Source organism: Pteropus vampyrus, unplaced genomic scaffold (genome assembly GCF_000151845.1).
Source record: "Pteropus vampyrus isolate Shadow unplaced genomic scaffold, Pvam_2.0 Scaffold259, whole genome shotgun sequence".
NCBI classification, from domain to species: Eukaryota; Metazoa; Chordata; class Mammalia; order Chiroptera; family Pteropodidae; genus Pteropus; species Pteropus vampyrus.
The window spans coordinates 56,071-81,310 of record NW_011889040.1 but is presented as its reverse complement, the minus strand read 5'-3'; the positions used below and the strand labels follow the sequence as shown (position 1 = coordinate 81,310).

General features: G+C 38.8%; 1 protein-coding gene across 5 annotated transcripts in view; it reads left to right on the top strand.

Moving 5' to 3' along the window:
• Window positions 1-25,240, top strand: part of UXS1 (UDP-glucuronate decarboxylase 1) — a 77,386-nt gene that overhangs the window by 23,303 nt on the left and 28,843 nt on the right. For 4 of the 5 annotated variants that reach the window (XM_011374992.2, XM_023520355.1, XM_023520354.1 and 1 more), the window contains exons 2-5: window positions 4,817-4,844; window positions 5,834-5,897; window positions 6,945-6,988; window positions 18,811-18,871. In XM_011374992.2, the coding sequence (XP_011373294.2) occupies window positions 4,817-4,844; window positions 5,834-5,897; window positions 6,945-6,988; window positions 18,811-18,871 (197 nt within the window). The remainder of the gene's footprint in view (window positions 1-4,816; window positions 4,845-5,833; window positions 5,898-6,944; window positions 6,989-18,810; window positions 18,872-25,240) is intronic. The other variant, XM_011374994.2, reaches the window with a different exon arrangement.

Genomic DNA, 25,240 nt, shown 5'->3' with positions numbered 1-25,240 from the left:
TGACACCAGCCACATGAAGTTTTATGCACAGGGTCTTACCCCTCTGTGCTTCTCTGAGCACCACCTTTATTGTTTGGATGGCTGGTGGAACAATTTTAGGAAATACTGACAGAAGAAGGCAAGTCCTCCAGGGGTTTCTTGCAGGGTCAGCACTGTCTAATATCACTAAGCAGAGTAGGTGAGCCTACAGCACACTGTCCATGCACGTGCCTTACATACTGTGTCACGTAGGTACGTGCCCACGTGGAGAGGCAGGAAAGCCATTCCTTTAATTCACACTTGTTCCTGTGACTTAGGATAAAAGTGCATCTTTTCCAGGTGATAGTGGTGATCAGATGCCCAATAAAAACATGCTAAAGCATATTGCAGCCATTTAAAATGTCTAATTGGGAAATGGAAATGTTATAATGCTGGATCAGATATTCTACCAGTACTTAAAATAGGGGAACAGGAATCCTGGGGAGGAATCTGCCCTTTTTTAGGAGGAGTCAGTCTCCATTCTAAAACTAATGAGCCTCCTAAAGTCCAAGCTTTTATGGACTCTTAATTGGTAGATCTTCATTTGTTTGGGGTTTCGGAACTCTGGAAGAGTTTTGAAAGCTATGGCCCAGGGTTTGCATAGACTTTTAAGGACTCTCCTCCTCAGACTTCTGGAAACTCATCCATGAATCCAGGGAGACCCACAGATGTTCTAGAAAAAGATTTATCTCAAGTGATAGCTGATTAATATTTAAGAAATCAAGTTAGACTAATACAACAATAAAAGTGCTAAGTTAGCATTTTAATTTTTCCTTTGTTGGAAAAGGCCACTCATTTTTTAATCATACTCTTAAAAGTAACTCATTTTTTTTTGCCCTACATAATAGTTTCTATGTGGTAGATTTCCTTGATCTGGGGTTTTCAGCATAGCATGAAGTCTCGATACAGACATAATGAGAATTGTAAAACCGGTGTGCCTCAGGTTACATACAAAGTATTTTAAAAATTTATATTAAAATTAGAATAATTTAAAATATCTTGAAACTTGTATAAAGGAATTTGGTTTTAAGCTCTTTGTCAATAACAGTGATTGATTATCTTTTTGTACTTTAATATTGAGTCCTTGTATTAAACATAATGGATATAATTTAGTTCAGTTTAGTTCCAATATTTATTGAGTACATTTATAGTAATGCTCAGCTATCCCTTTGAGACACTAAGGTATGTCACATAAACTTAAGCAGATTGCAGAATTCTAAAAGTAACATTAATTTTAGGTAACGTTTAACTGGCAACATGCCAGGCTAATCTACACAAAGCACCAAGACCAAAGCTCCATGATTGTGGGAAATCACTTGTGTTTTCTCCTTGAAATGAGTCTGCAGTAATTCAGGGCCCTTTCCTGCCTGTCTCTGCTGGGTGTGAGTCCTCATCACTCTTCAAAGCAAAGCAAGTGGAGCTTTAGAAAATTTAAAAGGAAGCCAAAAGCACTTGGCATAAAAACATTTTAAAGATTAATTTGTAGTAACACTTCTGAGGTAAAAAAGTACTAAGTAAGGTATAAACAAAAGAAAGTGAAAACATTTCTTGACCTCCATTCCCCTGATTTTGGTGCCTGGCCCTCATGTGCTTGGTGTTGCAAATGTGAATAAGGGAACACCTAATCTTGCAGGAAGACCACCTGTGAACCGCCGCTTAGAGGTGTGTAGAGGGCCCTTTGGCAACAGAGGGGCCACAGTGTCCTCTGGAGCAGGGAGAGAGGTTGAGTGCTCACTCAGATGAGATGCAAGTACACTTCTGGCCAGGAGACCACCTACAGACAGCTAAAGGGTGGGGATGGCAGTGGTTTAGGGAGGGTGGGGAGTCTCGTGGAGGGGCTGCTGTGGAGGTCTGATTGGTGAGGAGAAGGTGCTTGTGAAGCTCAAGGGTTAACCAGAAAGAGCGGGCTTCTGGAAAGACGGGTCATTGCCAGGTGCAGGGGGCCAGCGGTAGAGGTTGAACCACAGGAATAGATTTGGGTATTATCTGCTTGTATCTGTGATTATCTGTTTATAAAGGGTGGTAAAGCTGTGGCTTCATTCCCGGGGCAGATCCCAGGGCCCCCTCCTGCTTCTCAAGGGAGAGATGCTTAAACAGGACCAGTGGGAGAAAGAGGATTCAGGAGACCCTGGTGTCTTTACTTTCAAGAAAGAGAAGGTGTTCAGGAGGGGAGGCAGCCTTCCATGTTCTGAAGTGGTCTAAGTGATTATAAAAGGGTCGAGAAATAGCTCTGAAATAGACATTTTAAACAGACTCGAGAAAAGATTAAAAAGGAAAAAAAAACTTAATAAACTAATAACCATAGAATGATTGATTTGAAAAGATTGTCAGAAGACACTCACCACTCAGAGAGCACTTTAGGGAGCTGGTGATTCCTCTCCTGCATCCGTCCGTCCATAGCATGGAAAGGGAGGGACTGCCCCCTAGCCTACTCTGACAAGCAGCAAAATCCTAAAGCCAGAAAGAGACAATGTGTTTGAGTCACACAGTAAAGAAAAATCTCCATCTGGTTTGGCAGCTCATGGCTGGTCACTGATCTCTGGGGCTCTGTTTTGGTGGCGGCATCGCCTGATGTCTGAGCTGAGGACTGACCCACATGTTCACAAGTTGTCGAGGAAGAGACTGTGAATAGTTTAGCAAGGGTTTAACATTCTCTTCTTCCTTTTTAAAAAGCAAAGCGAGCACGTAAATACAAGGAGAAATAAGCAGTTACTCATATTACCATTTAAACTCTGTGTTTTGGCATTTTCACAGTTTTTTTTTTTTTTTTCCTATATATGTTTTAGAAGCAGAGGTCATTCTGCATAATTTTTTGTCAGGAACTGTCAGAATGGTATTCTCATGTTACAACATAATTTCATAGTCATAGCTAATGGTTTCTGATTTTGTTGAATGACTGTATCATATAATTTATATAGCAGCTCCACAGTTGTCAGATATTTTTATTTATTCCTGTCTTTTTTTTTCTTTATAAATAAAGCCCTGATTTGTGAAGGCAGCTTTTCTATAGATATGCTTATTTCTTGAGGATAATACTCAAAAGATCACATGGTTCAAGGTATAAATTGTTGTTTTTTTAATATGAATCTAGTACAGCTGTATTGTCATTTCTTGCTCACTCGCCACTTTTATTGCATTATTTTATTGCTCTCCTTTCTATCCTAGTTTCCTCTACTATTTGAAAGGAGATGCATTTATGTAATTGACATGTCCCTTCTTAACAGCGGGAATTGCTTACTCGAGCGTGATTTTGGACACCGAGTCCTCTTCAGTAAACATTAATTAAAGTCCTTCTGTGCCCCAGAGAGTGGTGGGGGAGAGATGCCCGGGAGTGCTGGGGGTAGCCCCAACCTCAGGGCCTTCCCAAGTTCACAAAGTCACCATCCCTGGAATGGAGAGAGTGTTTATATTTTCTCTCTTTCTCAAGCACTGAGAAGCACCTAAGAACACCTGGCCCTTGAGAAAAGTTCAGCATTTGGGGAATGACCACATAAGAGCTGAATAGGATGTGTACAAAGTATTAGGATTCTCATTCACGGGGATGATGTCTTTGTGAAATGATCCTTTATTCTATAACTTAGAATGGTTGCTCATGGTCCAGTATTATGTTTTTAAAGTCATCCATAGTAAAATTTCGCTGTTGCATCCGGGCTGACTTATACACATTTATTGAATGACAGCTGTACACGTGATAATGTCACCCGGAGCAAAAGGGGACCCATCCGCCTGCGTACATCTAAGCCAATGAGATACATACAGGTTTTGCAGCAAAGAAAATAAGGATTTGTTTTAGAGAGTTGTAAGTCCCAGTGACATAGGTGAGCTATCGCTCTCAAAAACCTGGCTCCCTGGTTCTTGAGGGGACAGATTATACAGGGGAAAATCATCAATCATGGAAACAAAGGGAATTGGGGTTGTGGGTGCTACTGATTAGATGGGGCTAGGGTAATTGATCATCTTATCTGGTTCTGGAATCAGCCCTGGCTTCTTCCTGTCTGGTTCCATGGCCAGTGGGGCTGTTCTGCCTCGAAGGGCCTGTGACTGAAACACATTTAAAGCCAAAATGTTATCCTTAGTTTAACTGAAAGTCATTTTTCTCATGATCCATAGACCTGAGGCTTCATTCTTAAAAGATTTGACACTTGGCGGAACCTTATGTTCTAAGGCTTAAGGGAGCAGGCATACACAGTGGAAGGATAATGACAGGAAAAACAAGTGAGTCACAAAGCCAGCTTGAATCAGAGAAAAAGCTGTAAGTGAAATCTGGGTGCTGTTACAATTACCTGTCCCCCCTGGTGTCTGTGTCAAAGAGGAAGACCAGTGACAAGCCACTGTGATATAAAGGAGGTGTGGTAAGTGCTGAGAAAGGAGAAATGACCTTCCAGTTGAAGTTAAGCCCCATCAGGCCATTAAGTAACTTATCTGGGTTTTGGTTTTACCTACACTTGAAGGGAGAGTTTGTACTGAACCCTAAGTTCTCTCTCACAGGCCACTGATTCTTGTGACTGGCTGTTCCTCAGATGAAGGTTGGGAACATACTGTTTATCAAAATTTCATGCACAGTTGAACTCCAAACCTCAAAAGAGAAACTCTAAAATTAGAGGGATATATAGGATCATGTTTTCACTTATTTTTCAGTGGGACTTAATACTTTAAAAGTGTGCATTTTATTGTCTTCATGAACTATAATTTGGTTTTCTTTATGAACTGTAAAACGGTTAAAAATTAAAATTGTATTAGTTGAAATCTTTGCCATGAACCTAAATATTGACTTTTTTCCCCCTTTTCTTCCTTACAGCTGTTTGGGGCAACTTTGTTAATATGAGGTAATTATTTTTAATAACTTGGGTATTGTGGGTGGGTTTTATGGACACATTCAGTTATTACATATACACCATTTATGTCATGGATTAATTGAAGGATATTTTAAAAGTGAAATTGAGTGTTTTGCCGTTTACACATCTGGGCTGTGTCTTTTTCCCCATGGATATTCTTGAGGAAAGCAGCTGGCCCCTGGCCTCAGGGAACAGACCAAGTAGATGCTGAGACCACCTGCCTGTCTCTAGGAGCCCCTGGCCTGAGTGTGCATTACTTGTGCTAAAAGTAATAAACATTCATTATAAAAATACTAACTTGGTGCTGTTAGTACAGTTTTGATTTAAAGAAAAATTTGCTCCACTTTCTGTTTCTTGGTAGTAAAACTGAGAGAATAGAAATCACGTTTGTGGTGACTGAGTTGGACTTGGAAGTTTAATGCTGTGGCGCAGGGCTCCAAGGATAAGGTGTGCTGCGCCCCATCAGGCTTTTCACAGACGTTGGTTTCGCAGGGCCAGTGGGCGTTGTAGATCCTATTCCTACCACCAGGCCTTGTGTGTGTCTCCTGACAAAGAAGGCCTCTGTGTTTGGCTAGGTGGGGGTGCTCAGATCTCATTTAAAAAAGCTCTGTTTTTTCCTTGGAAAAACTCCATTTTGTATTAAATCCCCAGAAAAGCCTAGCAGTCAGACTTGTACTCCTATAGACTCACTTTCTGCTTCTAATTTGAAATCTCATGTTGGATGTAATGTGAAAGTGAGATTACTTTAATTTAATAGAAACAGTGCATACAATAGTCTTGAGTCTGTGAGGTTCTATTTAGATTTGTTCTCCCATTGTCTCATTTTCCTCTGGAGCATTCCCTCCAGGAGAGAATTAGCACCTGTGACCCATATTAGGGAAGGAAGGGAGACGATCTGTAAACTTTGGTTTGTGTTGTGGAAATTGTTCTCAAGTAACTCTTGAGGTCATAAAGCCTTTCAACTGATTTCAGTTTTATAGCTTTCTGCTCAACAGGTCTATCCAGGAAAATGGTGAACTAAAAATTGAAAGGAAGATTGAAGAGGTTAGTCTTTTTCCCATATTTTGCTTCTGTTTTTTCTCTGTTTGTCAACTTTATTTCCTTTGCTTGTGCTGGTGGCTTTATTGTGGCAGCTTGATGCTGATCTATGATTTTGAAACCACCTCTCAGAAATTTATTGTCTTAATAGGAGACTAACAAATTCTACCTTAAAAGCAAAATGGATTTAAACTTTTAAGTGACTTTTCAGGCAGGCTTTTCCAGAATTTCTTAGAGAAAGGAAAGCGATTTTTACCTTTATACCTGGGATGGAGGCATGCACCCACATCTACTCCCCTGAGCAGATGCTGAAAGGAAAATGCCCAGCTCAGATGCTAGGACTCCGGGAACATAAAGAGTGTCCACATGCACAGATGGGGAAGCCACACACCTACCTCACCAAAAGCTAGGTCCTCTGGTCGATTATACATCTTCTATTTTAAATAATTGCTTATATTTTAGTCAAATAAACATAGATATGTCCAGACTGTTGTAACATGGCCCTGGGAGGGGATGAAGAATTACTCATTTTGATTCGAAGCCAAATGCTGGAGTCATGGGGAAGCCCTTAGAGCGCCCTTGTTCTCTCTGTGCTCGTGGTGTTAGCGCACGGGATGGGGGTCGACTCACAGCCTGTGATTTCTGTGCTGGGGCTGATGACATGGAGAATGTGCAGAAACAAGATGTTAAGCTTATGTGGGCAGCAACTGGGGGATTTTTTATTTCCTGAAAAGACAAGAGTGGTGTCGATCTGCCTATTTTTATGAGCCTGAACCACCTTTAACAATGCTCACAGTAAGGTAGGAAAGTAAAAAGGTTATTTTTCTGAGAGACTTGTGCATCTATGGCATAAGGTTTCCAACGTGTAATTTATCATCTCAATTCTAGAATTGCAATCGAAGTGGTACAACTTAATTTGAATTGGAAGTGAATTGTTAGGAGACATTAAGATCTGTTTTGCTTTGTGTCATGCCTCACTGGAACATCAGAGTGGGTGGAAAGTGATGCAGGACTGTTTTGCTTTAAAACTCATATTTATTATTTTTGTTTTAGATTGTCGAACCACTAAGAGAGAAAATAAGAGATTTGGAAAAAAGGTATGTATATTTTTGTTTCACGTTTAGGAAAATGCTATACCTTAGTTATTGATCTTAGAAGGACTATTATTAGTTCTTTATATATTTTGGATAGTAACTCCTTATCACATGTATAATTTGCAAATATCTTCTCCCATTTAGTAGTTTGCCTTTTCATTTTGTTGATGGTTTCTTTCACTGTGCAAGTTTTTTAGTTTGATGAAGTCCCATTTATTTATTTTTACTTTCGTTGCCCTTGCCTTTAGAGTCAGATCCAAGAAATCATCTCCAAGACCAATGTCATGGAGCTTACTGCATGTTTCCTTCTAGAACAGGGGACCCCACCCCCCCGGGCCACAGACCAGTACCAGTTTGTGGCCTGTGAGGAACTGTGCTGTGAGGGGGTGATCGGCAGGTGAGCGAGCAAAGCTTCACCTGTATTCGTAGCTGCTCCCAGCTCTAGCATCACTGCCTCAGCTCCATCTCAGATCATCAGACATTAGATTTTCATAAGAGCATCAGTTCCTGGTGCCAAAAAGGTTGGGGACTGCTGTTCTAGGAGTTTTATGGTTTTGAGTCTTACATTTAGTCTTTAATCCAGTTTGAGTTCATTTTCCAGTTTTATTCTTTTGCAAATGGCTGTTCAATTTTCCCAACACCATTTATTGAAAAAACTGTCCTTTCTCCATTGTGTATTCTTGCCTCCTTTGTCATAAATTGCTTGACCATATAGGTATGGGCTTATTTCTGAGCTCTATTCTGTTCCGTTAGTCTGTGTTTCTGTTTTTATGCTAGTACCATACTCTTGATTACCACAGTCATGTAATATAGTTCGATATCAGGGAGCATGATGCTTCTAGCTTTGTTCTTCTTTCTCAAGATTGCTTTGACTATTCGGAGTATCTTGTTGAGTTCCATAAACATTTAGGATTGTTTATTTCTGTGAAAAATATCATTGAAGTTTTGATATGAATTTCATTGAATGTAGATTGCTTTATGTAATGTGGATATTTTAATAATATTAGTTTTTCCAATCCATGAGCATTGAATAGCATTTCATTTTCCATTTATTTGTGTCTTCTTCCATTTCTTTCATCAAAATCTTATAATTGTTAGGTCTTTTGCCTACTTGGTTAAATTTATTCCTAGGTATTTTATTCTTCTGATGAAATTGTAAATGGGATTATTTCCTTAATTTCTCTGATAATTCACTGTTAGTGTATAAAAAAGATTTTTGTATATTGACTTTGCACCCTACATCATTACTGATTGTTTTATTAGTTCTAACAGCTTTTTGGTGGTGTTACAGTTTTCTATATACAGAGTCATAAGTAAGTAGTGACAGTTTTACTACTTTCTTTCTAATTTGAATGCCTTTTATTTCTTTTCCTTCCTATTTGCTCTGGCTAGGACTTCCAATCCTGTGTTGAATAGAAGTGGTGGGAGTGGGCATCCTTGTCTTGTTCGTGGTCTTAAAGGAAAAATTTTCAGCTTTTTACCGTTAAGGATGATGTTAGCTGTGGGCTTGCCATACATAGCTTTTATTACGTTGAGGTACGTTTCATCCATTGTACCCACTTTGTTGAGAGTTTTTATCTAAATGGATGTTTAATTTTGTCACATGCTTTTCCACATTGTTGGGATGATCATATGATTTTTTATTTTGTTGTGTGGTATGTCACGTTGATTTGTGGACGTTGAGCCATCCTTGCATCCCTGGAATAAATCTTGCTTGATCATGGCGTATGATCTTTTTAATGTGTTGAATTCAGTTTGTTAATATTTTGTTGAGGATTTTTACCTATATGTTTATCAGGTATATTGGCCCGTAGTTTTCCTTTTTTATGGTGTCCTTTTCTGATTTTGTATCGGTAATGCTGGCTTCTTAAAATGAGTTTGGAAGCATTTTCTTTTCTAGTATTTTGGAAGAATTTGAGAAGGTATTAAATCTTTGAATGTTTGATAGAATTCAACAGTGAAGCCATCTTTTCCTGGACTTTTGTTTGTTGAGAGTTTTTGTATACCGATTCAGTCTCCTCACTAGTAATCAGTCTGTTCAAATTTTCTGTTTCTTCACGGTTCAGTCTTGTAAGATTGTATGTTTCTAAGACTTTATTTCTAAAAGATTGTTCATTCATATATAATTGTTCACGATGATCCTTTGTATTTCTTTGATAATGGTTGTAACTTCTCTTTTCTTATTTTATTGGTTTGAGCCTCTCCTTTTTTTTTTAGTGAGTCTATCTAAAAGTTTGTCAATTTTGTTTATCTTTTCAAAGAACCAGTTCTTTATTTCATTGATCTTTTCTGTTGTCTTTTTAGTGTGTATTTCATTTATTTCCATTCCGATATTTATTATTTCCTTTCTTCTAATGGTGAATTTCGTTTGTTTTTCTATTTCCGGTTCTATTGGGTATAAAGTTACATTGTTTATTTGAGATTTTTTGTTTGTTTGTTTATGGATAGGCCCGTATAGCTATAAACTTTCCACTTTAGAACTGTTTTGCTGTACTCCATAGATTTTGTGTGTTGTTTAATTTTTTTTAATTTCACTTTTGACTTTTTTCACCTTTGACTTGTTTCAGTAGCCTGTTTAATCTTCACATAATTTTGATTTTTTAAGTTTTCTTCTTGAAATTGATTTCTAATTTCATACCATTATGGTTGGAAAAGATGCTTGGTACGAGTTCAGTCTTCTTAAATTACTAAGACTTGTTTTGTGGCCTAATGCGTGAGCTTTCCTGGAGAATGTTCCATGTGTACTGAGAAAAATGTGTATTCTGCCATTTTTGGTTAGAATGTTCTGTATATATCTATTAATACAGCAGTCCCCAACCTTTTGGCACCAGGGATCATGGAAAACAGGTTTTCCACAGACAAGGGAATTGGGGCATGGTTTCGGGATGATTCAAGTGTGTTACCTTTATTGTGTACTTTATTTCTATTATTATTATAATAATATATTACATTGTAATATATAATGAAATAGTTATACAACTTACCATAATGTAGAAACAGATGCCACCAGAGGTAGCTGCACAATTGAAGTACATCAGCTCCCTTGCTACTATAATACTTGCCACCAGATGCAGCTTGTCACTTGCCACTCACTGATAGGGTTTTGATATGGATCTGCAAGCAGTTGATTTATTATGGTCTCTATGCAGTCAGACCTCTCTACTAATTTTAATCTGCATTTGCAGCTGCTCCCCAGTGTTAGCATCCCTGCCTCAGCTCCACCTCAGATCATCAGGTATTAGATTCTCATAGGAGCACAAACTCTATTGTGAACTGTGCATGCAAGGGATCTAGGTTGTGTGCTCCTTATGAGAATCTAATGCCTGATGGTCTGAGGTGGAGCTGAGGCAGGGATGCTAATGCTCTCTAGAGAGCAGCTACAAATAGAAATGAAGCTTCGCTTGCTCGCCTGCTGCACCTCCTGCTGAGTATCTCATTCCTAACAGGACACAGACAGGTACCCATCCATGGCCTGGGTTTGGAGACCCCTGTATTAATCAATCTGATAATGTGTCGGTTAAGGCAGATGTTCTGTCTGGATGACCTATCCATTGCTGTAAGTTGGGTAGTAAAGACCCTTACTATTATTTTTTTTTTGTCATCTATTTCTCCCTTTAGGTCTGACTTAGGTGCTTCCTTGTTGGGTGCATAAATATTTATGAATGTTACATCTTCTTCCTGGATTGACCCCTTTGTCATTATGTAATGTCCAGTGTTATCTTTTATTAGTTTATTTTAAAGTCTGTTTTGTCTGATATAAAATAGCTACTTCAGCTTTCTTTTGTTTTCCATTTGCATGAAACATCTTTTTCCATCCCTTCACTTTCAGCCTCTGTATGTCCTTATAACTGAAGTGAGTTTCTTATAAACAGCATGTATATGGGCTCTTGTTTTTTTATCCTTTCAGCCACTCTGTGTCTTTTGATTGGGAATTTAAGTTCAATTAAGTTTTAAGTAATTACTGATAATTACGTACTTATTGCCATTTTGTTAATTGTTTCTTGGCTTTGCAGTTCCTCTCTTTTCCTCTTTTGCTTTCTTCCTTTGCGGTGTGATCATTTTCTGTATTCATTATCTTTTCTGTATTTACTGTAGGTTTTTGCTTTCTGGTTACCGTGAGGTTTACACATAGCAGCGTGCACACGCGCGCATATACACACACACACACGCACAATTTTAAGTTGTTAGCAAATTAAGTTTGAACTCATTCAAAAGTTCTACATTTTTACTCCCCCACCCCCACATTTTATGTTTTTGATGTCACATTTTACATGTTTATTTTGTATATACCTTAACTAATTATTATATAGTTATTTTTACTTCTTTCATCATATAACCTCATATTAGCTTTATAAGTTATTAATTTACCACCTTTATGTGAACCTTTACCAGTGAGATTTTTATTGTGTTGTCTTTTTACTAATTAGTACCCTTTTTGCTAAAAAGAAGTTCCTTTTGCATTTCTCATACAGCCAGTTTAGTTGTAATGAACTCCTTTAGTTTTTGTTTATCTGAAACTCTGTCCTTTAATTCTGAATAATAATCGTGTCAGTTAGAGTATTCTTGGTTGGAAGTTTTCTTCTCTCAGAACTTTGAATTATCATCATGCCACTCACTTCTGCCCTGCAAAGATTTTGCGGAGAAATCTGCTCTAGTCTTATGAGGGCTCCTGTGTATGTAATAAGTTGCTTTTCTCTTGCTGCTTTTAAAATTTTCTCATTGTTATCAACTTTTGACATTACGTGTCTTAGTCTGGGTTTCTTTCGGTTCTTCTTCTTTGGGATTCTATGGGCTTCCTGGATCTGGATATCTGTTTCCTTCCCTGTATTTGGGAAGTTTTTACCCATCATTTCTTGAAATACGTTTTCTGTCTTTTTCTCTCTTCTCCTACTGGAACCTCTAGAATATAAACATTATTCTACTTGATGTTGTCTCATAGGCCCCTTAAGCCATTTTCAATTTTTAAAATTCTTTTTTCTTTTGGCTACTGTGTTTTGGTGATTCTACTGCCCTATCTTCCAGATCAGCAGTCCCTAACCTTTTTGGCACCAGGGGCCAGTGGTCCTATGAGAATCTAATGCCTGATGATCTGAGGTGGAGCTGAGGCAGTGATGGTAGCACTGGGGAGCAACTGCAAATACAGATAAAGCTTTGCTTGCTCGCCCATCGCTCATCTCCTGCTGTGTGGCCCTGTTCCTAAAAGGCCATGGACTGGTACTGGTCCGCTACCCAGGGGTTGGGGACCCCTGTTCTAGATCACTGATTCTTTCTTTTGCTTCATCTAATTGCCATTGTTTCACTACTGTGCTTTTCAGTTTCGTTATTGTATCTCGCTTTGTGACTTCTGTTTGGTACTTTCTTACCTTTTCTATCTCTTTGCCGAAGTTCTCACTGTGTTCTTCCATTCTTCTCCCGAGTTCAGTGAGCATATTTATGATCATTACTTTGAACTCTTAATCAGGTAAATTATTTATCTCCATTTTATTTTTTTTCCTTGGGTTTTATTGTGCTCTTTCATTTGGAATCTATTTCTTTGTTTCCTCATTTTGCTTGATTCTCTCTTTATTTCTACATATTAGGTGAAACACCTCTCTCCCCCAGTTAAAAGGAACAGCCATGTCTAGGAGACAGATTTTATCGTTTAACTTTGCCTTGGCTGTTGGTCATCTCTTGAACCTTGATGATTGTTTAAGCAGCCTGGTTTATTCTCGGTGGGTCCCAGTTGTTGACGATATGTCAAGACCTATGTTCTCAGTGTTCCCTAGAGAGGGACCTCAGTCGGCACTTAGTTGCAGGCTGACCGGAATCTAGATTCTCAAGCAGAGCTTTTACAAACTGCAAACATACACAGTTCTGTGGGCCACAGTGTAAACCCTTCTGGCCGCTAGACCCATGGTCTGTGTCCTCTTTGGCAGCAGCTTCAGAAAATCAGAGCTCCAGACAAGTGTATGACTCCATTCTGGGAGGTGCTGGCGAGCTGCAGCAAGTCTCAGGGAGAGCACGTGTTGGCTTTCCCGGGCCTGTTGCTGTGAGAGTACTTCCTTATCATCTGGTATGTGGTAAACCTGAAGCCTACTCCTCAGGCCGAAGCTCCAGGACAAATAGCCCATTTGCACAGGAGAACTGGGAGTGTGTACTATCTCTGCGGTGACTTGGGGGGTGAGGTCGGGGAATGATTGCCTGCGAAGAGCTGTCTTGCTGAATGTTTTAGCTTCATGGGGTCCAGAAACACAGTTCTTCTCAGCCACGAGAGCCAGGTGTTCAAGAGGTGTCCCTTGTGTGGGCTTCACTAGCAGGCTGCCTTTGATAGGGCTGTGGGAGCAGCACGGATGCGGATGCCAGGCATGCCACTGGCCCTTGCAACTGATTAGTGGCAAAGCACAAAAGTGGCTTCCGCCAGCACTTTTGTTCCCGGAAAGAGTCTATCATTGGGCTCCTGCCCCTGGAGATGCTTTAACATGAGTAGATGAATCTCCTTCACACTCATGTGCGGTGTAGGCACTTTTCGAACCACTGCTTTTGTGCTGGGTCCCAGGGCAGGTGAGTGTCCACGTGAGCCCATTCAGAGTGACATAGACCCCTTGCTCCTTAGGGAGAAGCTCCATATTTCTGAGATCCTTCTCTAGGTGGGTCACCAGGGCTGGGGTGGAGTTTTTAGTGACACCAAGTCTCTGCCTGTACGACCCATCTCGATGTGGCCCTTGTATCCTTGCTGTGGAGGAACTGTAAACCTGCTTTTCAGGTCTTTTTCAGAGCAAATTGTTCTATATGTAGCTGTAGATTTGTTGTATCTGTGGGAGGAGGTAAGTTCCAGATCTTCCTAGCTGACATCTTGAAGCACCTCTCTTTGTGTTTCCCTCTCCACCCCATGTCAGTTGGGCTTTATTCTCTGAAGTTTGCATCAGAGAGCTCTCCAGAAGTGAAGCAATGTTATATTGCTATTATCATTTCAAATCTTTACTGCTTAAATGAATCTGGTTCAAAGCTTAAACCTGTTGGTGAACCACAAAGCTGAGTTGCATCTCAGAGAAATCTCTAATCAAGCCAGCTGCTCTCCAGTGTTTAATTATTTACCAATAAATAAGATTACAGCCTCCAGATTATTCAACAGTTGTCGGAGATGTGTGAAAATGAATCCTTAGCACCTTACGGTGCTAAGTATAATCAACTAGTTGTCATTTCACTTTCTAGGTCAGGTCCTCAGTCTCTCTCCACTTTTGTTTTTGTTGCTTCATTTCTTTCCCATGGTCTCCGAAAGTGTTCTAGGAAGCTTTAATCAAGTGGAATAGCAGTGTCAATAAAATACCATTTTATGAAGTTCACCAAAGATGAGGAATTTTGTCTGATCTGTTATTGTGACTTATCTCAGCACATCTTCAAGCCATCATTCTCCATTCTATTTCTCGGGTTTAGCTTAGTGCACTAAATCAGTCCTTTTGGTACTTCACAATCAAGGCCCTATTTGTTGGTGTGTAACCATAGAAATCAGATTACAGCTGTCAGCATGTTATCAGTAGTCAGAAAAATTTGATATAAATTTAGTGCAGTGCTTTGAAGGGTGCCAGGCTTTTAGGCTTAAATAATCCCTCACTGGGAGAGAAAGCTGGTGATGTGGTCAAGATATTGAAGGACTTGTTTTGGAATCGTTTCTAAAACGCGATGGTTGACAGTACACAAACATATCCAGATGAATTGAGTCATGTGAAAGCATCTAGTTTTTTTCAACCATAAATTCAAAATTGTATTATTTGCATGTAGGATTGAAGGAAGGTGGTTCTGTAAATTCAGCAACAAGGAAGGTAATGGCTTGCTTATCACTCTCCTTCACCCCTTTTATGTGTCATGGAAGCAGTAAGAAACTTTGATGGTTTTCCCAGTATGTCAGGGAATCGTGGTTATTTCTTCTAGAACGCAAAGAAGTATGTGGTAGTAAAGAATGAGAGATGGCCATCTATATGGAGATTAAGAAAAACAATAAACCAGAGATTTGAGTTCTGCTTCTAACATACTCAATGATATTGAGCAAAGTATCTTTACCTTGCTGGACCTAAGTTTCCTTATCCATAGATAGAAATCATCAGACTAAATGTTCTTGAAGATCTTTTCATTTCTGACATTGACCTCAATATTATCAGCTTTCTTGATTTTTTTTATGTAGTCTTAGCAGAATTAATTTGGATTTGTGAATTGTTTGCATCTAGGTAATTTTAATTATTGCTCCCATACCCGAAGAGTATCCAGTAGTAGTGGTTTCTCATATTAACATAAGGTGCAGCAAAGGGAATGTGCACTCCCCTCACCCCCAAAACCAAAAATAGAAGCAACTTCTCTTTTAGAACAAGTGCTGACAAAATATACATAAAGGCATATTAGCCTGCTGGGCCCTTTTGCCCACTTCATGAAGTCTTGAGGTTTCAGAATTACTACTGGCTCTTGTACCATGAAATGACACTGTTGAGCTGTGTGACAACATGTAAGTAAGGGAGAAAGTGTCAGGCTGTGAAGACACACAGGTGCTGGCTTCGCCACAGAGCACATGGAATGCTTTTCAAGTTAATGTCTTTGTTGGAAAGTTTTCCAACTTTGTAATCTTTCTTACTCATCGAGGATCTGTGGGGGAGCTCATAGAGCAGTAGACCCCCTCCCATTATGGAAAAATGAAAAAGCATTCCAGTCACGTACTCAGAGGGCAAAATTGGCACTGTCTTGTAGAAGGGAAAAGCACTAATTAGGAATAAGTCAGATGGGATTTCAGGTGCAGTTAGGTCTCATTCTTTCTTTCGTAGTTCCAGAGAGCAAAGCGTTAACATATTCCCTTGGGGCTGGTTCCAGACTGGAGGCCCATGACTATGGCAGCAGCGTCTCACTCTCTCTGATCAGTCCAGGTACTAAACAAGACCAAAAAAGGCTCAAAGTTGATGGCAAAAATGATGGGAAGTCAGGAGGATATTTTCACTCAGGAAAGTGTATCTGATTAATGATACAAAATGGAGTTGGTATCGTTTTAGATTCTGCTCTTGAATCCTCAGAAATATCTGCCTTCACTGGCTCTGAGGTAGAAGTATTCTTTCGCTTCTTTCCCCTCCTGGGTCTGGATATCCTTTTCTCTCTTACTTTCTCCAGGAATCTGCTTCATCAGTTTACAGACAAGCCCAAGTTTAATTAAAAATCAAATGTCACCTGATCCCGCAAGCCTCTCTTACTGTCCTAACTTTCCATCTACTGTCCAGCTTTTTGAAAGAAAATCTATACTTGCCACATCCACTACCCCACAACAATCTCACTTTTTAGTCTTTTGCAATCAGTCGTAAATTCCTTACGCTGTACTGAAACTGCTCTAATGAAATGTGGCCAATGGCTTTCCGGTTACCAAACCGAGTGATTTTTTTTCTTTATAGAGTCTGATAAGATTGACTCTTTCCATTCTGGACATTTTTGTTTGTCCTTCCTAGGCTTTCTCTCATGGTGTTATGATGAGTCTTAAATCAAGTGATGTAAATGCACTTAACTCAGTAAATATTAACGGCTGTTGTTATTCGGGATACTGCTTTCTAGTTTTAATGGTACCTACTTCTTTTTTTCCTCTGTTGGTTTTATCTATTCTTTGTGCTCCTTAAATACAGAATTTCCCTGTGCTTCTGTTCTTAGCCCTCTTCTCTTTTAAATTGTGCCCAGCGTGGATTTTCTGTTAAGCGGATTCAAAGCTTCTCTTTGCGCTTTTTAAACTGGAAGGAGAAGCACGTGTATGAATATAATCTTAAAGAATTTATCTGTAATTTAGGCTTGTCAAACAGTCAGAGTTACCTTTAAAATAGCTGCAGAGGTTAAGAATTTGCTTCTTGGCCCTGCTTTACTAGTTACTCCTTCTAACGTGGTTCTGTTCTTCAGATTGGTGAACAAGTTAGGTGACAGATGAGCCCAAGTTAATGTTTCAGTTAGAATGTCAAGTACAGACATGACTTCGTGGTGGAAATCAATGGAGCTCTGTCTAGTTTTATTTTTTCTAACTGTGCGATAAGAATGATCAAACAACCATCTCAATACTGGTAAGATAAGACTGTAACAGGAAATATGTTGTCTTGATATGCTTCTCATTTTGAGCAAAGTAGCTCCTAAGAAATAATAATATTTTTGAAAGATAATGATTATATTTATATAGGGAAAAAAATGGGGACACTGCCATTCTAGAAGTCCGAGTAAGTGAATTATGTGGGCTTTATGTCTTCCTCACCATCCCCTCATATCTTAATTCTTTGCTTACATGCCATTTTAAAAATTTCATCTCTATATCTTTAAATGTCCTTTGACTAGATAGCAAGTAATGATAATTTAAATTCTAAATGAAAGTACTTCTTTACAGTCTGTCCTATTAAATAGTAAGGTTAGAGTCTGAAGTGGCATAAAGTAATTACCAAAGGATTAATTGGGAGGTAAGAAAAGATCCATTATTCAATTCATACTTGTTTCCACTGGTGGTGTTTGGAACTCGGAATTGAGTCTGGAGTGGTGGGTGTGAAGTACTCAGAAGATCAAGGATTGGGCAGGGGTGAGGGTTGCTCGCAGGTATTGCTGAATTTACTTTGCCATCCTCTGCCTGAATGATTGAGGAAGTGTTCAGAATGACAAAAAGTGTCACTTTACAAACAAGGCATCTGTCAGGCTCCCTCAAGGCCTCCATTATTGCTCTGACAGAAGAAAGAACTTACTATGGCAGGATATGCCAAAGATGTCCCCTGCCAGGTGACAGCGGGAAACTCTGAGGTACACAGAGCTAACAACAAGGAGGGGAAAGCCTGATTCTCTCCCATTCCCTCAGACTTTCCCACCTGCCTACCTCTGTTTTTGTGGTCCACAGAGAGAACTTGACCTTTTGAGAATCTGGAAGCTGCTAACAGGGGATTTGCCTTCTTGTAAGGGAAATCCCTCCCGCTGCGTGCTCAGCTTCATCGAGCTCACACGCTTCTGGGAGCTGAGGGACTCCTGCTTCAGGCCCTCTCTCCGATGACCTGTCACATTCTGTTCACTTCTGCGACCATTAAGGAAATGCATTCTGCATCCCAGGCAGCAACATGGCAACAATACCCCTGGCTCAGCAGCTCTCCAATTAAAATCACTATAAAGCCAATTTCTTATAATTTATTTTTAAAGCACTTTAAGAAAGGATATTTGAAATCTGCATGTATCAACTCCCATGTAACATCTTATATGCCATTTGCTCTTTCCTGCTCCTGAAACATCAGTGTGGTTTAGGACCCCTGGCACCTTTGGCAGGAGCAAAAGGCACTGAAAGATAAGACATCTAGTAGGTGCCGAACAGACTGGGAGAAACAGGAAGTGTTGATGTTCCATCATTTCCCCGGGGTGCTGGGCGGAAAGGGGATGCTGCACTTGTGAACCTGCCCCAAACAGGCGAGTCGTCTTTGTTGAGATCTTATTTTCCTACTCCTCCAAGACACATCTGTGATCTGTGACGTCACGCAGCTGTTTTCTTCCTTCCAGGCCCTAATAGAGCATCTTGAGATGCCGCCACCTCTCTCATTTTGTGTTTAGCTTTGGCTGCCGATAGCCTACACATTCTTGAATTTTTCCTTTTCAGGGATAGAATCTCAAGACATATTCTTAGCTTGATTCGGAACAAGGAGCAGGTTAGCTATTTTTTTAAATTCAAATTACCAGTGATTGCTTGATTCCTGCAACACTCACTTGGAGTAGAGAGAGAAGGAGCAATAACAGTTATAAAATCTGGCATTTGTTTTCACGGTAGGCAGAGAAAATGCTCATGCGAGATGTTTGACTTTCTCTTTTAATCTCTTTGTATTATACAGCTTCACCCAGAAATACCCACCAGTAAAATTTTTATCAGAAAAGGATCGTAAAAGAATTTTGGTAAGTTGGCATATCTGATTAATATATGTCATATTAAGAAATTTTTTAAATCAAGATGTAACTCACATACCATAAAATTCACCCTTATAGAATATATAATGCAGTGGTTTATAGTATGTTGACAAAGTTGTAAAATAGCACCACATTCTAATTCAAGAATGTTTTCATCACCCCCAAAAGAAATTCCATTGCCAGACATGTTCCATTCCCTCCTTCCCCACCCTCTTGGCTCCTGGCAACCACAAAACTACTGTCTGTCTCTGGATTTCCCTGTTTTGGACATTTCGTATGAATGGGACCATACAATATATGGTCTTATGTATCTGATTTCTTAAACTCAGAATAATGTGTCCAAGGTTCATCCATGCTATAGCATGAATCAGTACTTCCTCTCTTTTTATGGCTGACCAACATTCCAAATATGGTATGGGTGTACCATATTTTGTTAATCCATTTATCAATTGATGCCGTTTGGGGTTGTTTCTATTTTGAGGCTGTTGTGAATGCTGCTATGAACATATGTGTACAAGTTTTTGTCTAGATATAGGTTTTCAGTTCTTTGGGGTATACACCTAGGAGCGGAATTGCTGGATCACATGGGAACTCTATGTATAACTTTTTGAGGAAATGTGAAACTTCCAGAGCAGTGGTTTTTAAAACTTTTCTGGTTCACAGACCACTTTGAATGAATACATGGGGAGCTTCCTTGGCTAGTAGTCTTTTTGTTAAACATCAATACAGATTTAGAAATGAAAGAATTCCATTTAACTATTGTGTAGCTAATTCTGTCCAGAGAGATTGGCACCTTTGCATTTAAAAAAAAAAATAACAGCTTTATTGAGATATAATTTAAATACCATACAATTCACCATTTTAAAATGTACAATTCAGTAGTTTAAGTATACTGACAGAGTTGTGAATTCATACCAATATTAGAACATTTTCATTACTGCAGAAAGAAGCCCTGTACCCAATAGCAGTCACTCTCTATTTTCCTCCAAGCCCCTCCACACCCCAAGACCTAGGCAACCACTAATCTACTTTCTATCTGTATAGATTTGTCAATTCTGGATATTTCATGTAGGTGGAATAATATAATATTTGTCCTTTTGTGACTGGCTTATTTCATTTAGTATGTTTTTAAGATACATTCATGTTGTAGCACGTACCAGTACTTCATATGTTTTTATTACCAAATACTAAACCATTGTATGGATGTGTCACATTTTAGTTATCCATTTATGACATGAGTCATATGGTAACTATCTTTAACCTTTTGAGGAACTGCCAGGCTATTTGCCAAAGCGACTGCACCATTTTACATTCCCATCAGCAATGAATGAGGGTTCCAATTTCTCCTCATCTTTGCCAGCACTTATTATTATATATATTTGTTTGTAATCCTCTTAGTAGGTATGATGTGATATCTCATGGTTTTGAGTTCAGTGTCCCTGATGCCTAATGAGGTTGAGCCTCTTTTTATGCGGTTATTGGCCATTTTTGTATCTGCTACGGAGAAATGTCTATTCAGAGACTTAGCCCATTTTTTAATTGGGTTATTTTTCTTTTTATTATTGACTTATTAGAGTTCCTTATTCTAGATGCAAGTTCCTTATCAGATATATGATTTACAAATATTTTATCCCATTTAGTTCTTAAATTTAAGTCTATGATCCATTTTGAGTTAATTTTCACATGTCATGTTAGATAAGGGTTTTTCATTCTTTTGCATGTGGCTGCCCATTGGATGACAAGACTGATCGTGCCACACTGAATGTTATGTTACCCTTGTTGAAAGTCAGCTGGCCATAAATGTGAATAGTTCTAGATTCTCAATTCTGTTCCGTTGATCTCTATATTTTTTCTATACCAGTACCACACAGTCTTGATTCCTGTAGCTTAGTAGTAAGTTTTGAAATTGAGAAATGTGAGTCCTCCAATTTAGTTCTTTTTCAAGATTGTTTTAACTATTGCAGATTCCTTATAATTCCTTGTGAATTTTAGGATCAGCTTGCCAATTTATCCAAAGAAAACAGCTGAGATTTTGATAGAGAGAGCACTGAATCTATAGATCAGTTTGGGTGGGATTGCCATCTTAACAATATTAAGTCTTACAATCCTAACATGGGGTAGCCTTCCCTCTATTTAGGTTTTCATTAGTTTCTTTTTACATTTTTTGTAGTTTTAAGAATGTAAGTTTTACATGGTTGTTAAACCTAAAATATCTTATTCTTTTTGATGCTAGTATAAATAGAATTTTCTTTAGTTTAATTTTATGTTGTATATTGCAGGTGTATAGAAATACAATTGATTTTTGTACTATCTTATATCCTGTAACCTTGCTGAACTCATTGGTTAGTTCTAATAGTTTTAAGTAAGTGGATTCCACTGATTTCCTTTATATGTTGCTGAGGGTTTAAGTTAACTTTCTGTGACATTTTCTCACTGCAATACAGAATGGCTCCCACTTACCTTCTTTGTATTATTGTTGTACAATATATTTCCTTATTTTACAGAATCAGTAATATAATTATAAACATTTTATACAAATCTTTTCTTTTTTGTTATAGTAAAACATTAATAACATAAGATTATTTTAACCGTTTTTAGTGTACAGTTCTGTGGCTTTAAGTATGTTCATGTTGTGCTATACAACTTGGTCTTTAAATCATTTAAGAGTAGACAGGAGAAAATGCAATTTTATCATCTTTTATAATTACTTTCTTGAGGTCCCCCCCCCCACTTTTTTTCCTCTGTAGATTAAGTTACTAAGATCATTTGTTTTCAGCCTGAAGAATGTCCTTTAATATTTCTTATATGGCAGGTCTGCTTTGTTGTAGACTTATTTTTGTTTGTTTTTGAAAGATATTTTTGGTCGTTTATAAGATTCTTGGCTGATAGTTTTTCTGCACTTTGAATGTGTCATCCCACTGCTTTCTCCTTATTTGTTACAATAAGCCAGCTGTTAATCATATTGGGATTCCTTTTACTTAAGAGTCATTTTCTTTTTCTGCTGTATTAGTTTCTGAGGGCTGAGATAACAGTTACCACCAACTCACCAGCTTAAAACAATAGATGTTTAATCTCTCTCAGTTCTGAAAGCTAGAATTCTGAAATCAAGATGTAAGCAGGGCCTTGTTCTCTCTGAAAGCTCTAGGGGAAATTCTGTATGCCTTTCTCTTAGCTTTCTGGTGTTGCCAGTACTTCTTGAGTTCCTTGACTTGTAGATGTATCATTCCAGTCTTTGCTTCTGTCATCATGTGATGTTCTCCCTGTGTGCCTCTCAGTGGATTCAGGGTTCACCCTACTCCTATGTGACCTTACTTTAACTGATTACATCTGCAATGGCCCTATTTTCAAATAAAGTAATATTCTGAAATCCCAAGAAGGACATGAATTTTGCAGGACAGTATTCAGCTCAATAAAATTGCTTTCAAAACTTTATTTTTATGTCTGATTTTCAGTATTTTTAGTATGGTGTGTCTGTGCGCATCTCTTTGTTTTTTACATTTATCCTATTTGGAGTATTTTGAGCTTGAATGTGTAGATTAATATGTTTCATCAGTTCTGGGGGGAGTTTTCAACCATTATTTCTTTGACCGTTTTTTCTGTTCCTCTTTCCCCCTTTCTGGTACCCCCATGACATGCATGTCAGCATGGTTATTGGTGTCCCATATTTGTCTGAGGCTCTGCTCAGTTTCCTTAATTTTTTTTTTTTTTCTGTCCTTTGGATTGTATAAGCTCTCTTGATCTATCTTTAAATTTGCTGAATATTTTTATTCTGTCAGTTCCAAGTTAATGTTGAATCTGTCTAGTGATTTTTTTTTTGTTATTGTACTCGTCAACTTCAGAATTTCCATTTGTTTCTATTTTATAATTTCCCTCTTTTTAGTTTCAGTTTACTTCTTTAAGCATGTTTCTCTCCATTTCTTTGAGCATATTTACGATGGCTTTTTAAAGAACCATGTTAACTCTGACATCTGGGCCCTCACACAGTTTTTGTTGCCTGGTTTTGTGTGTATGTATGTGTGTGTGTGCAGGTCATGTATTCTTGTTTCTTTGCATGTCTCAATTTTTTGTTGAAAATTGGACATTTTAGGTAGTATAGCAATTCTGGATATTGTTCGCCCCTCATCGAGAAACCGGTTTTGTTTTTGCTTGTTATGTATTTATTTAGTGACTTTAGTGACTTGGCTGTTCTGTTTTAATGATGTCTTTTAATGATGGAGTGTGGAGGTCTGGTCGTTGCTCCTCAGAGACTGTAGCCCAGAGCATTGACACAGTCACCCTGACAGTCACCTTGGGATGACTATGGCTCTAGCAAGGCTCTTATTCATGGTGTCTTTCCCTGATTTCTCTGTTAACCATCTGTCTTGTGTGGTATCACACCAAATGTTAGGCTCCAGTAATTGCCAGTTGAATGAACTATTTTTTCAGCAGTGCTTTGAGTTATAAATCGCTCCTCAGTCTGATCCATTAAATTTTGGTACCTTTGCAGAGATAGATTTTGAGGCCGGTCTTTGAGGTTTGTTCTGAACCTCAGGAGGTCTCTCAGGTGTCTCTTTCACTGGGTTCCTACAAAACTTGCTGGCTTATGGTTTAGCTTGTTTTTCTCATAGAACCACCAGCCTTTTTTTTTTTTTAAATTGCTTACCAACTAACTCTCCATTGTTTTTGAGAGCATCCTTATGCTTGAACTTCTCTACACTCTCTTTCAAATAAAGATGTTTCCTTTGGGGAGAGCTTGGCGATCTCTGTGTTTATTGACTGCCTCTCTCCTTGGGGAAATCTCTGTACCTGGGGGAGGGAGTGACACAGCTGCTATACAAGCAGGGGGCTGGCAGGAGCAGTAGCTCTGATCTCCTTGCCTTGCCTATCTCAGCCTAGAATCTCCACTCTAGAAGACAGTGGACACAAGAATGGCCAGAGTCTCATTACTCATAGCCTGCCCTGCCTAGGATAGAGCTTCTGTCCTGTGACTGGCAGCTGAGAAGAGGAAGGGAACGCTTAACCACCTGGCTACTTGCCAGGGATTTATTCTCTATAGCTCACAGCTGGAGGGGATGAGAAGTGGTGGTGGCCTGCCCTTCCTGGTGAGATTTCATATCTTTTGAGTGGTAGCTCTATTTTTTTAGCCATGCCCACCACTTTTACTCACTGCGAACTGTGAGAGTGGAGGGTAGAAGTGGGGAGTGAGCCATGGCTCCAGTGTCCCAGACTCTTATTGAATTTTAATAGATTTTCTTGCATACATGTTTCTTCATTTATTGTATACCCTTAAGACAATTTCTAGAGACTTTTAATGGTTATTTTGTATTTAAATTAATTTTCACCAGTAATGGTTATTTTGCTGGGGATCAGGTCTGCGGAGCACTTCACACTGCCATTCTGTAAAAATTTCTTATCTGTGCTCTTGATCTATAAATGGTTAGGACACAAGGTTTTTTGGTCTTCTGTCCATCATGTAGGAGTGTATATCCCAAACACCAAAGTAATACTCTTGAATCAGTATTAAACTGTTTTCCCTACATAATTTCCATTGACTTTTATAAACTATAGAAGATCTCTTGCCTTTTTAGATGGTTTAACATAAATCTCACCTTGAACAGACTCTAAAGTCTGTTCTACTTGTGTACCCATAATCACATCAAAAATCTGTATGCATTTAAGTATGAATTGAGAAATCTATCGATGTCTTTAGCAGCAGAACAAGTTAATTTTTCTAATCTTCTGTCACGTGTTTGCGTGATCAGAAAATCCGATGACTTCCACTGCCGCATGACCCTGCAGTCTTACAGGGGTCCTTGTTATTTCTATGTGGGATGATCTTCCTGCTACTGCTTAGTATTATCGAATTTATTTCACTTTGCACATAACCACAATAAATAGACTTAGTGTTTTTCACTCATCTGCCATCTCACAGATTAAGCCCACATTTCAGAGTCATTTTGGTGTCCAAATGTGGCATATTGTTGCTAACACTTAAAAAGCCTTTTCAGTAGTTATTGAAGCCTTAGCACAAAGAGGTTTGTTTGAAAGACATTCTTTTTGCTGATTTGCTAAGCAGAATGAGTTAATGCTGACCTTAAACTGTACCACTTTAGCTGCCTGTTAGTTCCCACAAGAGCAGGAAGTACAAGCACACTGAAATGAGCTCACAAACGGCAGAGCCATGCAAAACTGGAAGGTCTACTCTATCTCACTGTAAGAGGTCTGATATCTTTTCTTCCTACGATATTTTGGCTATTAACTCCTTGTTATTCAGAGGGTATGCCTGGTTTGGTGATTAGTTTTCCTGAGGACGCTTCATAAGTGGTAAGCATCCACCGGTTTCGTTTCTGTTTGAAATGCTTGTCTAATAGGCTGAAA